This window comes from Ambystoma mexicanum, chromosome 4q (assembly GCF_040938575.1).
Source record: "Ambystoma mexicanum isolate Mex_15411 chromosome 4q, UKY_AmexF1_1, whole genome shotgun sequence".
Taxonomy (NCBI): domain Eukaryota; kingdom Metazoa; phylum Chordata; class Amphibia; order Caudata; family Ambystomatidae; genus Ambystoma; species Ambystoma mexicanum.
The window spans coordinates 48981224-48997141 of NC_090928.1; the positions used below are offsets into that span (position 1 = coordinate 48981224).

At 44.3% G+C, this 15918-nt stretch overlaps 1 protein-coding gene across 2 annotated transcripts in view; it reads left to right on the forward strand.

The window, feature by feature from the left end:
• Positions 1 to 15918, forward strand: part of DYNLT2 (dynein light chain Tctex-type 2) — a 269626-nt gene that overhangs the window by 80043 nt on the left and 173665 nt on the right. For both annotated transcript variants that reach the window (XM_069607439.1, XM_069607440.1), the window contains exon 2: positions 7612 to 7836. In XM_069607439.1, the coding sequence (XP_069463540.1) occupies positions 7612 to 7836 (225 nt within the window). The remainder of the gene's footprint in view (positions 1 to 7611; positions 7837 to 15918) is intronic.

Sequence of the window (15918 nt, forward strand, 5' to 3'; positions counted from 1 at the left end):
GAGGCACAGTACAGACACAGTCCATTTTCCATTTGTCTGTTCCTCTCTTCCTTAGAGAGTGGACCTCGTAAATTGCCGAATTTCATGGGTTCGGTGTTGGGTGCGCCAGAGGCTCCTGGAGTTGCAATGGGAGAAGTCGAAGGAGGAGGTTAAGGAAATTTCAGGACAAAACCCCTTGTTTTTCTTCTCTCTAATTTCCTCTCCTGAGAATGAAAGTCCATCTGGAGCGGTATGTCAACAAGTGCTTGAAAACTGGGTGGTCGTGGAATCTGTGCTTATTCGTCCTTGACGACCTCATGTAAGCCTCTGCAGAACAAAGTGAAACAAGCTTCCTGGGACCAGTCAGCTTACTTGGCCAACTGTTCGAATTTGGTTACATAGGTGAGCATATCCTGTGTGCCTTGATGGAAGTCCATAGTTTTTCTTGTGCTGTGAAAACAATATCTGGGCGATCAAACATGGCACTGAAGGCCGAGACAACTCCAGCATAATTATCCTTTCCTGTGTTTCCTGTGTCTCTACTGCTCTTAAGCCTGCTCCCTTCGCGAAGCAACGAGAAGTGCGGCAAAGTGCAGTCTCTGGCAGTCTCCCTCGTGTCATTTGCTATGTTTTCGCTGGACCTGTGCTGCTGGAAAAGACTGCTCTTTCCCCACAACGTGAGGGACTACACTATGCAAAACAGCGTGTGGAGGACTGCAGCTTCAGCAGTTACAACATTGTTACTTTAAGAAAATTGGCGTGGAAGGGGCGCTCCGCCTTTCCTGTGTTTCCTGTGTCTCTACTGCTCTTAAGCCTGCTCCCTTCGCAAAGCGACGCGAAGTGCGGCTAAGTGCAGTCTCTGGCAGTCTGCGGCAGGAAGGCACGAAGGCAGGAAGGTAACTTTGAGAATTATACTTACTGAACTTTAACCACGTGTCTTTACAGGTACGGAAGTGTACTACAAGGGTTCATTTGCACTATTGCTATTGAAAGACTCGCGGCACACTGTACTGGAAGTAGCCCTGAAATTCCAGCCAGTTCGCTTTGGTTCAACTGTTTAACTGCGGACAATGGTCGGTTCTCCGGCCCCAAAACTTCCTCCTCTCAGGACAACTGGGGACCTCGACCCTGAAGTAGCCATTATAAGCACTACTGCTTCACATGAAAACATCTTGCAACTAAATATGGGAGAGGGGGCGGGGAAAGGAACGAGTGTAGGGGAAAGAGACGATATTCATTTACAAGCCCAACATCCCTCACAGACTCTGCAAACCCCGGGGTCACCCAAAGAAAACGGAACTTCCTCATCTCCAAATAGAGCGGTGGTCACAGAAGACACGGGACTGGGTAAGGAACCACTGACAGGTCTGTCCCCCAAGGTAACTCCGCGGGAGGTTCTCCTCAAACGGACCCCTCTAAATTTTACCCTTCTCGCGCTAAAGGACTTGGGTCTGGCTTTCGATGACGCGATGGGTTCTCCAAGGCTAACACCCCCTTTGGATGCAAACCCCTTTGTCTTTGGTACTTTCAATGGGACCAAGGGAGGTCAGCCCCACGCACAAAGACCGGACAAAGGTTGGAAACCCTTTGGGATCTCCCTGTCGAATACTGTAATCCACCCGGATTACCCTAGTGTGAACCAGCAAAACAAGGTGACTCCCCAAGGATGTTTTCCTGATCGCACCATGTCACGGCTTAGTCACCATCAAACAGATCATTGGGGGTCTTATACCATAGCCCCCGAGCGCAAGGGCGCACCATTAAACATAAGGGGGGGTTATTTGCCCCAGTAAATAAAATCCAACCTTGGGGACTCTCTCAAAGATCCCACAAAGGAGTCTTTCCCCAGCAAGCTCCATTCCCGAGCAAACGACAAAGAAGGCAACCCTCTCCCACAGATGAGGACCTTTTGTCCATCCTGGCATCTACCCAAGTAGACGACCCCTCTAAAAAGGACCCTCAAATTGACCCCGGAATGATTACAGCGTTTGCCCTTGTAATGGCCCCCTTTATGAAACTCATAGAGACGCAAAATGACCAGCTTCGGGACCACGCAACAACAAATGCTATGCTGTACTCCAAAATGATCTTTATAGAAGGCTTTGTCTCAGCAATCCAGTCGAAACTGGAAAAAATCGATGAACACGCGACTGAAATTTTGAAAAGCATTATCGAGCCGATTATAAAGGAAAAAGAAACAAGGAAATCTGAAAGGCTAAGTCTTCGGCATGGGGGTGTGGGTGGCCCCCAGACCGATCCCGCAACCCCGGCACAAACTTTAAAACCTCAGGTGGTACCACCTACTAAGAGTACTTTTGAAGAAACTCCCCTACTAAAATATACAGCTTCCTCTACTAACACGACGAATACCGTGTGGGCGATTGTCCCCGCAACGAAGGAGAGTGGGCCTGCCCCGAAAGAAGGTCGCTCAGTGATTTCCACTGCAACAAATACCTTGCCGCAGGTGATATTGGATTCACCCAAGGCTTCAGTACCAACTAACATTATCAAAGTGTTCGACCTTTTTAGGAAACCTAAACCAGGCCTTTCTCCTCCGGACGAAGGACAACTCAAAGTAAACAAGAAAGGAGAAAGAAACTATGGGAAGACTCCTATGCTGCCGGAAAAACCTACAGGACAGGGGGCCCTTGAACCCCAGGAAACCTTCAATGAGATCTAGAACCGTGAGCAGCCTAACTCTTCCTAGGAATCTGGCATTTCCCTCCAAACCGTTGATTCATGATAGATCATCAAAGAAAACAGGTGATCCCTCCGCCCTCTCACAGAATGTGTGCCCAGTTGAGCCTTGTCGCCCTCTGGTCATCGAGAAGGTGAACGAAAACATTGATACTTCCCTCATGGACTTATCTGTTTATTCGGACACGAACACCTCATGGGAGGAGAAGTCGGGAACAAATACATCTGAAACAGAAAGTGGCACTGAGGACGACGACTCCGAAGTACATAACAAAAGCAAAGGTGTTGAGTGTAAAGGGGTGACGGAAGGTCAGATGTTTAAAGATCGGGGGGAGCGGCAAGTGATATTTAAAAAGCCCTCATTGCCAATGTTGTCAGTGCCGAAAGCAGACTCCGTTAAAAAATTCAAGTGGGAATCTAGAGTGCACACTGGGCGAGAAGACAAGGCCTGCTCTCTGGAAAAAGAAAGGATGGCTCCTCAGATACTTAGTCCCTTGGACTTTACAACATTGGAAGATAGGAGGAACTTCCTGGTCCGGAAATTCTCAGAAATCGATAACAACAAAGGAGTTCGCATTGATACAATAAAGGGAATCAGAAGAACAGTATCATGGGCGGAAAAAACTGAGAATAAGCCAGTACCAGGGCTTACTAACCAGATTGTTCACAAAGGGTCTGAGGTACACAACGCCCCAGCACACTACAGAGTGTTACTGGAAAGAACCCTAGGTTACGAAGACAACCTGATTATGAATCGGGCAAATGTTATGAGACTCCTGCAATCCCTGGACTACCCCGACCAACTAAAATCAAGGGACATAGACTGGATCGAATTTCACAACGAACAGCGCCATGACAGTGTGATTCTCCACACAGGCGATCGAAACATCAAAATCTCACTTTTAGAGTTGGGTTCTAAACTCAATATATGTGGGTTTGTGCTCAAGGAGTTGGAGGAGGGGACCAGTACAGAACGTGTAGGTCCTAAAGACCCGAAACACTCACTTCTAACTCCTTAAATTCTACCACCGAACCCAAAAAGGAACAGCAGGTGAAAGTCGGTAAGAGTGACAGGGGTGTCCGAGGGGTGGACAACAGAAGAGACCATGTGCGCACTCAACTAGACAAAGCTGGACCGAACCTGGACAACAGTTCAGAGGATTGGAGTTGGCTGGCAGGGGCCTTATCTCGCACCTCCTCGGAAACTCAGTAGTACACCTGACAACCTACGATGTCTTTTGCCTGCAGGAAACTTGGCTGTGTGATCTTCCCCTCTTGGACAGGTTTGAGCTATTTTTAAATCCAGCAATAAAGGGCTCGAAAGGGAGACCGAGCTCAGGCCTCCTGTTAGGGGTAAAGCGCACCAGTGGCTTAAAAGTGCTCTCTTCAGTAAATAGGAACCCTTGGATTCAACTCACTAGGATTTCATCTACGACAAAATCTCCACCACAAACCCAAGACTGGCAGCTGCTCATATGCAATGTATATTGGGGTCCTACAGCACGAGAAGAGGACAAATTTATGGAAGTTCTCATGAAAGCCATAGATGATGCTAGGATTGAGTGCCCAAAACTCGAAATTCTTCTATGTGGCGATTTCAATATGGAATGCTACGATAAGAAGCGGAGGAAAATTGAGTTTTTGCCTCTGACCGCCTCTAAAAATACAACAAGAGGAGTAAATATGGAGAAGGAACTTATAGCTAGGAACATCCACATGGTCAATGGGAACTTGTTCGGCGACCAACCGGCCGCTCCAACATGGAAACGGGCTAATCAAATGAGCACGTTGGATTATATTTTTGTATCAGAAAATCTCTTTGGAAATCTAACATCGTTGAAAGTGGTCCGAACGACCCAGAGTGACCACAACATCCTGGAACTTGAAACTGAAGCCTGGGATAAGTCTCCCTTTATACCTGCCAAACATCTTCCAAATCAGCTCCTTGAGATAACTCCGGGGGGAAAAAGACTACGTATGGGAAGAAAAGAGATGGGCCTGGCGTTGGATTCTTTAATCAAGAACCAAGGTTCCAATCTGATTGAATATGCTGAAGTACTGAAGATCTTTCGTACAAAGGTGGCTGCCAAGGGTAGTCACCAATGTACTCGGCACACCTATGATCACAAAGTAGTGACCAAACAAAAAGCTGTAAGAAAAGCCAGGAGGCGATTTCTTAAAACCAGAGCACCAGTGGATTTACTCCTGTATAAAAAATTCAGAAACAACTACAGGAATTGGCTTACGCAACACAAACACCAACTAGTGCAACAAGACAGTGAGACGATGCTAAAATTGTTCACTAATAAAAATATTACTGGTATTTGGAAATTGATTAACGAAAGAAACACCTCTCCTGACTCTAAGTTGGTGAATCCCATAGCTGTAACAGTATGGGAAACCCACTTTCGGAATCTTTACTCCAAGGGGACAATACGTGGTCCACAAATACCCTTATTATCCAATGAGTCTTGGGACATCAAATTTGGAAAACAAGACATTCTAGACCTCATTAAAAACTCAAACTCCTCAAGGGCCGCAGGACCGGATGGCCTCACTAACGACATCCTTAAAAAGGATCCGGAAAAATGGGCCTCATTTATGCTGTTGCTGTTCAACGACATAAAGAGACTAAAAAAGTTACCCAAATCGTGGACGACGTCCATAATCGTGCCGATTTTCAAGAAGGGAGACAGGTCCGTGCCCACGAACTACAGACCTATTGCCCTCTTGGACGTCGTGGGCAAAATTTTTGCAGCACTAATCTTGAAACATCTGAACGATTGGAGTTGGTTGGCAAATCATTTGGACCCTTGGCAATCAGGTTTTCGTAAGGGCATTGGGACATCCCTAAATGTTATAATTATAAACATATTAAAATGCCTGGTCAAGGAGAAGAAACATAAAAACATCTACATTGCGTCCATAGATTTGGAACAGGCGTTCGACTCTGTCGACCGTTGTATTCTACGGCAAAAACTAAGGAAATGGGGTTGTCCGAACAACCTGAGAGAACCGTTGGAAGCATTGCACACTGGGACAACTCTTAAAGTTAGGTTGGACAGACAGGGCAACCTTTCAAACAGTGTGGAGGCCATGAATGGGCTGAAACAGGGCTGTCGGTTGGCTCCAGCGGTATTTTGTCTCTTCATATCCGACATGCAGGAAGCCTTTGAAGCAGTGAGATGTTTTCCCCCTAAGATCGCGGGGACTTCCGTGGGAAGGTTGCTGTTCGCGGACGACCTCTTGCTATTAGACCAGACTGCTGTTGGATTACAGCGTCAACTAAAGGCACTAGAGTTGTACATACAAGGAAATGGCCTCCGAATAAATCCGAAGAAATCACAGATCCTGAGGCTAGGTCCCATCATGGGTGCTAAAAATCTAAGGTGGTTCTTGTCGGGGAAAGTGGTACCAGTGGTTTCAACCATGGTATACCTTGGAGTAACCTTAAACAACAGTATCCAAGATGGTCCGGGTATCGAAAGACTTAGAAGTAAAGTTACGAATTAGCTTCCCAAGCACTGTCAATCAAGCGGCGATACTGTTCCTTCTCCCTCCGACCACTGATAGACTTTTATAAATTGAAATTTTCGCCCTTTTTGACTTATGCTGCGGAGGCGAACTTCTTCCTCACTCCAGAGGTTTGGAAACTGTTGGAGGGTCTATTTTGGAAAAGAGTATTGAGTCTACTGTCATCCATCCCGATTGAAAGTGTCCGTAAAGAACTGGGCTTATCTTCACTCTACGTATCCATGGTTTGGAAATCATTGTCATTCCTTGGTAAATGTCTGCACCCACAAGAAAGAAGTGGTTTCTTGGCTATTAACGAAGCCATGACAAGAAAACAGATCCCGGCTCTAACCAAGTGGCAGTCAATCTGCACAGAAATCTTGAACAACATAGCCTTGGAAACTGAAAACCTTGTGCAAAACCTGCACACGGTAAAGAGGAAACTCCTGGATTGGGATTGGACAGTCACCTTGGACAGGCTTAGTACCCTTCCGTCTATAACCCAGGGCATGGATGAGCACTACTGTAGAGGTACCGTGCACCCGTATCTGGATAAATTTCCCTCAAGCACGGAAAGGCACCGCTTTCTAAAATTTCGATTAAATCTCCTCCATACAAGAGAAGTTCTAGGGAGAAGAAATAAAAAGGAGGAGCAATCTAGTTTGTTGTGTCGTTGCTGTGGGCAGGAGATTGAAACCCTACAGCACCTGGTGATGAACTGTGTTACTTTATCTAGGCCCAGAGAAAAATGGCTAGGGTCGCACTTTCAAAATCTAAGTACTTTATCCTTGCAGGAGAGGTGGACAATTCTAAGAAGGGGAGGAAAAGTATCCACGACTTTGGCCTTGTTGAATTTCGTGAAAGAAATTTTTATAAAACTGGACACTTAGCTACACTTCTTTCAGCTTTATCACTTTTCCTCCCTATATATAATTGATGTAAGTTTGTGTTTCTGTAAGAAAATGTTGGTTTTAGTATGCATTTAAAGTTTTTTTTGGAAACTAATTGATGCAAAAAAAAAACAAAAAAAAAATATCCAATAGGGGATCCAAAGGAAACTAGAGGTTTAGCCCATGCTAAAGCGTTACTTTCTGCCACCTATAATATCCCAATAATACTTGGATATCAGGTGGCAGAGATGGTAGGGCAGTTTGCCGGTATCCCGCAGTTTGCCGGTATCTCAGAATTACCACCGGGATACTGCCAAACTTGTAATGAGGGCTATTATATGTCAAAGACTGGCAAGGAGGTTATTAAAATTGTTCAACTTGTCTTAACTGGGAAGTTGTGCCTCCAAAAGTGGGATAAATGAAAATCTGATATTATTATGAGCTTGGTTAGGCTGTAATGGACTATTGCTGTAGAATATGGAAATGCATTCAAAATGTGACAGCAAGATTTTCTATTTCTTTTTAAATCAAGTATGCAGGGCTTATGAAAGAAAGAATGAAAGATGCGAACCATCATATTGTTGCCACAGAGCCTGGTATTTCTGAAGAAGATGGGTTTGATGACTTGGGGAGATCTGACTCTATCACAATGAAACCCAGCATTGTTAGGCTAAAATATGCCAATACATACAGGATGGAGCCACACAAAAAGTTCCAAGTTCACTTAGTTGAAGCAAAAGCAGAACAAATTTTGAAGGTAGGTGTCATTGATACTAATATCATTCATAACACTATCAGCTCCCGAATTTGATAGAAATTTGATAGATATCTCATGTGTACTTGTGTTTGTATTTATTTGAACAACAGGAATGTTAATGTTTACCAGAAAGTACTTGCAATGACTCATTCACAGATGTTGGAGGCATTCCCGAGAAGGGTACCTGTACAATAGCACAAAGATCACAATAAGTGGTCAGCCACTTTATGAGGATGTGAAGAAAGTGGGAAATTCACCATAGACAAAACAAAATAAAAAATAAGGAACAGGTGACTTTCAAAGGTATCATTAACTTACGAAGGCAAGTGCTTCAGACTGAATACACATATGTTGGCCAAGATATTGTTTGCTAACAAAATAGTTTTAGACCAGTCATTAAATGTTGTTCATTTATTAGTTTTGGCCATTAAGCCAAAATTATTGTCATTAAAATAAGATATTTAACCTAAGAGCTTCAAATAGGTGCTTGGAATGAGGGTCTTTTCAATGTAGATGACATATGACATATGAGGATGGATTTGTATTGTTTGGCTATGTGTCCCACCCATTTAATGCACATCTCTAAGTCAATTCTATATGATTTTCCTCCCATTCCCACCCATCTGCAGCTAAAACCGCACCCCTTTTGCACTCTTTACCTTGTTTGCTGAATTTGTCAGCCATTTTTACTTCCAAAATGGCAGCCGTCATGTGTTAATGTTAGTAAAAAGTTATTTGACTTGTTTGATGCTTTCAAAATATTTACTACAGGTTTTAAATAATGTCATACATTTTAATGTATTTTGTATTGTATTGTTTTTCCTCAGTGTCGCTGAAAATGGCCATGTACTTGCATGTGGAAGTCTATTGTTGTCGATGTAAGCAGTACCTGATTGGCTGTGCAGTATATTGTGATGTCAGTAGCGTATGAACCTTTTTCCCCCAGGGCAGCCATTTTCTTTCAGCTTTAGAAGAGAGGTAAGGGTGTGCCCGATTCCCTGCTTTGAATCCACAACGCACCTATTTTAAAGCCTCACGAAATGGAAACAGACAGCTTGTTATTTTGACAAGCCTCGATTCTTTTTCCAATAATATTTCACAATTAAAATGTGGGAAAAGTGCCCTTTTATTCCTAGTAAATGCCACTTTTGATGAAATATGAATGGCCGCAGCTCCACGCTTCCTCCACGCACAAATACAGGAGTTTGTTAAACAGGCTTGGCTTCCACGCTTGATGTCGCCCTATTCACCCAAAAGGAAGGGAACTGGAAGCTGTTTAATTGCTATTGGCACGGTCGTTTATTGAAGCTTTAGCATCTTGAGCAATCAGACAGCGTGCTTGCGCTGTCTCCAGCTGCTGGCACAGCGTTATTACAGGCATGCAGAAGCCAGCAGAGCTCGGCTCGTGTAGAGCCAGTGCTTGCGAGACTCAGAAGTGCCGAGTTCTCGCGAGACGCTGGGAGGCGAGGAGAGCAAGAGGCGGAAAGCCAGAGGCAAGTTCAGCACAGGCACTGAGGAGAGCAGTGATCTACCGGCACTCCTCCACCAGCAGGGGAGAAATGTTATCCTCAGGCACCATAAGGCCTGCTCCCATCCTAAAGACACTACTGACTGAACAGCAGTGATCTAACTGCTGAGTGTATATAGTTGCCTTTAAGCAATTTAATAAAGGGACCAGTTCCACAACCCTGAGTGCATCTTTATTGTACAACATAAATGGCGACAAGGAGGTAGAAAAGAACTCACAACATGATACAAGGCGCGACACCACCCCCACCGTGTCTGCAATCTCCAGGTAGGCCCATGATACCATGGCCTCAGTGGGAGCCCCTCTTTGTCACGTATGGGGACCCGGTGGGTGGTGTGGACTTCAAGGCTGCAAGGAAAAGAGCGATGCACCTCAACGCGTTGGGTGTGGAAGGCCAAAGGGTATTTGCCAATTTAATGCCTGAGATAATTGAGGACAACAACACTGTGAACAATGAAGCCGTGAGGAGGATTGTGAAGAGATGTTCTAACAAAGAGAACACAGTACTACACAGGATCTGGTTCTACGGCCAGAAACAGGAGCCTAATGATGAACCAGCGGATGACTATGTGACATAAATGTGTGAATTGGTAGGGCTATGTAATTTCGGAAACCATGTAGAGAATATGATTTGCAACATGCTCACCGTACACATGAACAGCACGAAAGTTCAGGACAAGTTCATCCTTGAGAAAGAACTGCAGCTGGACAATGCCATCGAGATTGCTAGAGCAGTAGAAGAACTATGGGTAGATGCAAGGAGTTTCCTGGAAGTTCAATGGCCATGGAGGTGCAGTCTGTGATGTTCAGAGGAAGGAAAGAGAACCCACCACCTGAGTTCAGAGAGGAGAAGTGGGGAACAATGGAACCCCTTAAGTGTCATAGATGCCCCAACACACGCCACTTGGCGAATGACGGAATGCCCAGCGAGAAACAAGGAATGTTCCAACTGTAAGAGGTTTGGCCACATTGCAGTTGTATGCAAATGGCGCAGCAAGAATGTGACATCGGTCCAGATGGAAGAGGGAGCGGGTGGAAACAGTTTGTCTGAAGAAGGAAGACCAACCATTACAATGGTTAATAGCTTTAGAGCGAGGAGAGAAAAGCTGCATTGCGTCATGTAGGTGGACGGTAATGAGACAAGAGTGACGGCCGACTCAGGGTCGGATTTCACAATATTACGCATCCAAACATACAAAGAAATGGTGGGAAGAAACAATGTGAAAGTGTTAAGCACAAAACATAAGCCCACTGTATTCGGAGGTGCCTCAGTGAGTTTTTTTGGGTACATCAACAGCGTCATAAAATTAAAAGAGTAAGAACCCAGGACCAGAGTGTATTTTGCAAAAGAAGGCCCAGCGGTCCTAGGGTGGGACAACCAAGCAAAACTCAATATCAAGCTAGACCCCAGCGCGGAGGACCAGTTGATGATGGTAAACAGAGGAGGCGCTCCAGTGTTAAAAGAAGAATTCCCCAAGTTCTTCTCCGATGAACCTGGTAGAATCAAGAATTAAGTACACAAGATTATGGTCAAACCCAATGCAATTCCGGTAAAGCACAAAGTACGTCCAGTGCCAGCGACTGCAAGGAACGTGTTGAAACTGCAGTTGGAGAAGATGGTGAGGAAGGGCACCATTGAAGAGGTGGAGTCCTCTGAGTGGTTGAGCCCAGAGTGTTGATAAAAAAACAGAACTCAAATGATCTGAGGGTATACATAGATCTTCGCAGTCTACATTTGGAAGTCATCGCAGACGGCTACCGTCTCCCCAGCATAAACAAGCTGATACTAATGATGAAGGAGGCCAAGGCGTTTTCCAAAATGGTCATGAGGGACGCATACCCCAAAATGTACTTGCATAAAGAATCAAGGCTGTTGACAGCTTGAATCACTCGATTCGGCACATATCAGTTTACAGGGATGCCGTTCGAGTTGTCGTCCGCAGCCTCCGCATTTCAGCGGATGATGGACTCGTGGTTACGCAACATGGGCAATGTCTCGTACTTCCAAGATGATATTCTTATATATGCTGAAGATGGCCTGACTCATGATGCAGTGCTAAGAAGGGTCCTCACCAAGTTACAAGATGCAGGCATGAAACTGAGGTATGACAAATGTGTGCTGAGAGCCAAGGAAGTAAAGTACCTAGGGTACAAGATATCCAGCGAAGGAATCAGTCCCAAAAAGAACTTGTTGCAAGCCATTGTAAAGGCTCCTGCATCCGCAAACAAGGATGAATTATGATAATTCCTGGGGCTTGCTGAATATTATGCAAAGTTTGTTCCCAACTTTTCAGAAACCACTGCAGCGTTGAGAGAGTTGCTCAAGAAAGGAACTGAATTTGTATGGTTGCACGCTCAGAAGCTGGCATTTGAGTCCATATGGGGAAGAATCGTCAGAGCCCCATGCCTGCAACCATTCAATCCTCGCTGGAATACCATCATCATGACTAACGCAAGTGCCTACGGCTTAGGCTCGATGTTTACCCAAAGGAAGGGAGATACTGAACATATAGTGGTATTTGCATCTAAGGCATTGTAAAATGCAGAGAAAAACTACTTGTCAGTGGAGAAGGAGATATTGGCCTGTGCATGGCCGGTAGAATACTTTAGAACATACGTATGGGGCACCAAGTTCCGGTTAGTTACCAATCACAAACCGTTGATCCACATGTTAAACCCTGGAGGGATGAAAACATCAACGCCCCGGTTAGCATGCATCGCAGCAAAATTACTAGAGTATACATATGAAATGTCTGTACGTGTCTGTGCTCTGGGAGTGCTGTGGAGTGTCTTGTGTGGTTGGAGACCCTGACAAGATATATTGGTGACTTGCAGAACTCCCCAACATATCAACTTGACACCTGCTTTGTTGGAGCAGAGTATCTGTGTTCGACTGATTTGGTGGAGCGGCTCTGCAATCGACTTTGTGCCTTGCTGCTTGAGTTGCTCATAAAATCAAGAGCTGTGCGCATCAGTGCGCGCGTCTGTGCTCCGGGAGTGCTGTGGAGTGTCTTGTGTCCTAATGGTGACAGCGCAATGGAAAGACTGTCTTTCGAACTTAGTGGGTAAACTCTTCCATCTCGAAAGCATTGAGCGTTCCTCTTGAATATCTTAAACCACACAGTATGCGAAAGTCTACTTTACGTTTAAAGAAATCTGTTTTAGCTATTAACAGTGAATTTATTAAAAGCCACGCACGGCAACAAATGCCATTGGTACCACTACAACCTGTTTTACAAGTTTTTTTGATACCATCAAACTATCTACTATCCACCAAAGGTTCTCTAGCACCTCGACTGACATGTCGGAGCAATCCCCTTTACACACGATAGACAATAACAACCCTCTTTTGAAAATGTGTGTTAGTCTTCAGCGTGCGTCCCTTGGCGTCAAAATATAATCAATATAAATCTATCAAACTATCCCGACCTCGCAGATCTTGCGTCATTATCAGAACATTCTCATTTGTATTTGTATGAAACAAATTCAGACAGTAGCGACGAAAGTGGTATTGCTCAGGAAATAGACTCTAAAACTGATGGAAACATCTCACATAATGCTCCTAATTTACTAATATCCAAACGGGATGCTTTGTCAATACTTAGGACCTAGGAGAGCTAAGGTAGCCTGAGGGGACTGCAAGTCCAAGGAGGTCCTCCTCTGCTGTGGGGTTCCCCAAGGGTCCTGCGTGTCCCTACTCTTATATAATCTCCACTCCAAACTGGTATTTGACTTCCTGGATGGTCTGGGCGTCAAATATGCAAATTATTCAGATGACACCCAGATCATCCTGGAACTGTCTGGCTCCTATGAAGCCGACTGTTAGTTGGTCATGGGGGCCTTCAATGCCATTAAAACATGGATGAGAGAACATTTCTTGGCTTTGAACGACAAGTAGTGCAGCCAAACTGAAGACACTGGGCCCTGAATATGAAGCATTCCAGGTTGGAGGATCTTGCATCCATGTATCCAGCCACATAAAAACACTTGGAGTGGTCTTTGACTGCAACCTCAACTTTAACAAGCATGTCGCTGCTGTAAGCCCTAGCTGTGCCTACACGACTCACTTACTTTGGCAGATTCCACTGTATCTTTCAGAAGCCAATAGGGCGGTAATAGCAACAGTAACTATCAATTCTAGGCTGGATTACTGTAACAGCATACTTGTTGGCACGACAGCAGCGAACCTAAAAAAACTACAGACAATACAAAATGGGGCAGTCAGAGCTGTATGTGGTATAAGGCGCAGGGACCATGTATCAAAAGCCTGGAGGAATTTACATTGGCTCCCTGTCCAGCAAAGGGTCAAATTTAAGGCATCCTGCCTTGTATATAAGTACCTTGGTGGCACCACTCCAAAGTATTTGCAATCATGCATCAAGAGATTACCATATAAACTAACACTACGATCGAATGATAAGGACCTTTTGTCCTTACCACGCTTTAAACTCAAGAAATATGGAGACTCAAGTTTCTGTGCATGGGGACCAAGGACTTGGAACAATCTCCCATTACCAATCAGACAGCTACCATCCGCTACCCAGTTTAGGAAGGCGCTAAAGACCCATCTGTTCGATGGAGGAGGAATTTAGGTTCTTTGGCTCTCTCTCCTCCATCAATACAGACTTTTTTTGATGCAGAGTATATCATGCAACCAACTCCTCTGGCGGCCTATGTTTCCTGTCTGTACCGTCATGTGAGCGCTCTGAGGCCTGCGGGCAAGTTGGCGCTATACAAATAAACCCATAGACTAGAATATACTTATTGCTACCATAGCTAAGGATCGGGCCGATATCAAGGCTACCTTAGTAAATGTAACCGCTTCTTCTCAGACGCTCTTGAAAGAAATTAGTCCTGCAAAACTTTTGAAAAACAAAGTTTTTAAAGGCGTGGTTATAACGCCCACTACAACTCCATCGGTATCAGCGAACTACAGGACTCTCTAAACCCCTTTTCCTTTTATTCATTCTCATGAAAATGAAGATTGCATTGAGAATTGGGACTATGAAGAGGTCTTTTTACCATCTGAACTAGAGCCGATAAATGAAATACAAAAAAGATTGTTTGGGAAAAGCCAGCTAAAACTGTTAAATTTGGACCTAAGCAACCAAATCAACCTGAGAGAAGCAAGACTGCCAATAAGGTCAAAAAAGTAAACCCTGAGTTAAACGATCTTACAACTCGTGCAACTACGGAAAAGAAAAAATAATAGCAAACACCTTTCCAGATGGCTCTATCCGTCAAGTGCTACTTCATGGGCCGTTGGACGATGACTTCCTTTTAAAACCAACCGTCATACCAGCGCTCTCTTCACACAATTCTTTATGCTTAAAATTGAACATGACCTCCTCATGTTACTGTTAAACCTGAATTACTGCTACTGGGCAGCTGGCCTAAAAGAAAACCAGATGGAAAAACCGTTAGTGAGTAGCAAAATAGATCTTCTGCCCAAAAATGTGCGAAATAAAATCAATAGCCCCACGGCTCGAAGGCTGCAAACGCAAACGGGTGCCATCAAGGATCTAGGTAAATGGGTCATTTTAAAAGAACTGAACCCTACAAATTATAGTCCCTTTTTAAATCGATCACGTCTTTTGACTATTTTTAATCAGCTTTCACACCTAGGCCTGATAAACTCTACTGATATTTCTTGCATTGAATTACCTAGGTTTGGCAGCTGTACAAATTGGGTGCTGATTGAATTTTCCTCAGCACTGATCGTCGAATTATTAAAATCAAATGCTGCCGACTTGTCAAGAATGGGCCTGTCTCTCACCATTTGCGGAAGATATAGAAAATATTAGATAGCACTGATCGAACACAAGCTTTAGAAAAGGCTACATTTGCAAAAAGTGCAGCGAAACCTGAAAAAGCAGCACTAGAAGCACTTTATATAAATAAACGCCAATTTGAGTCCTCGGCAGTCGATACTTGGATATCTGAATGCATTGCAAAGGGGGCAAATTGACTTTTTGTCCATGAAGAATCTTTGAAGTGGACCACATGGGGCACCCGTGGTTATCACTCTTTCCTTGTTCTCCCTATTGGCCTAGAGACTATTGTGTTGAGTGAGGTTTTTTTATTACAACAAACTTGGTGCACACAATCCTTTGCCATAAATGGCTTACAGATCATCCATAATTTCGCCATATCATCTCATAGAGGTCACGCTAGAGGTGGTTTGGCAACTGACCTGTTTTCCAGAAAAAATGAAATCACCATATGTATTAGCAGTGATATACAAACCTAAGCACAATAAGTTCACATCTATATTGAATATAAATGTTTACGATCTGCCGGGGGACATCCATACTAAACTGATACAAGCTGAAATCGATGATATCAATTTAAGATGGCACACCATTTCATCATCTGATTTTATTATTTTTGTTGGCGATTTCAATACAGGAAGTCTTTGTACCCATGTTTCTTCAAACTATATGTCTAATTCTCTGTGGCAACACTTTGCCAAGGCCCATGACCTAACACAACTACCCTTTGAAAATCTCTCTATGGGGCAAACTAATTATACATGGACAAATGGCATCCATAAT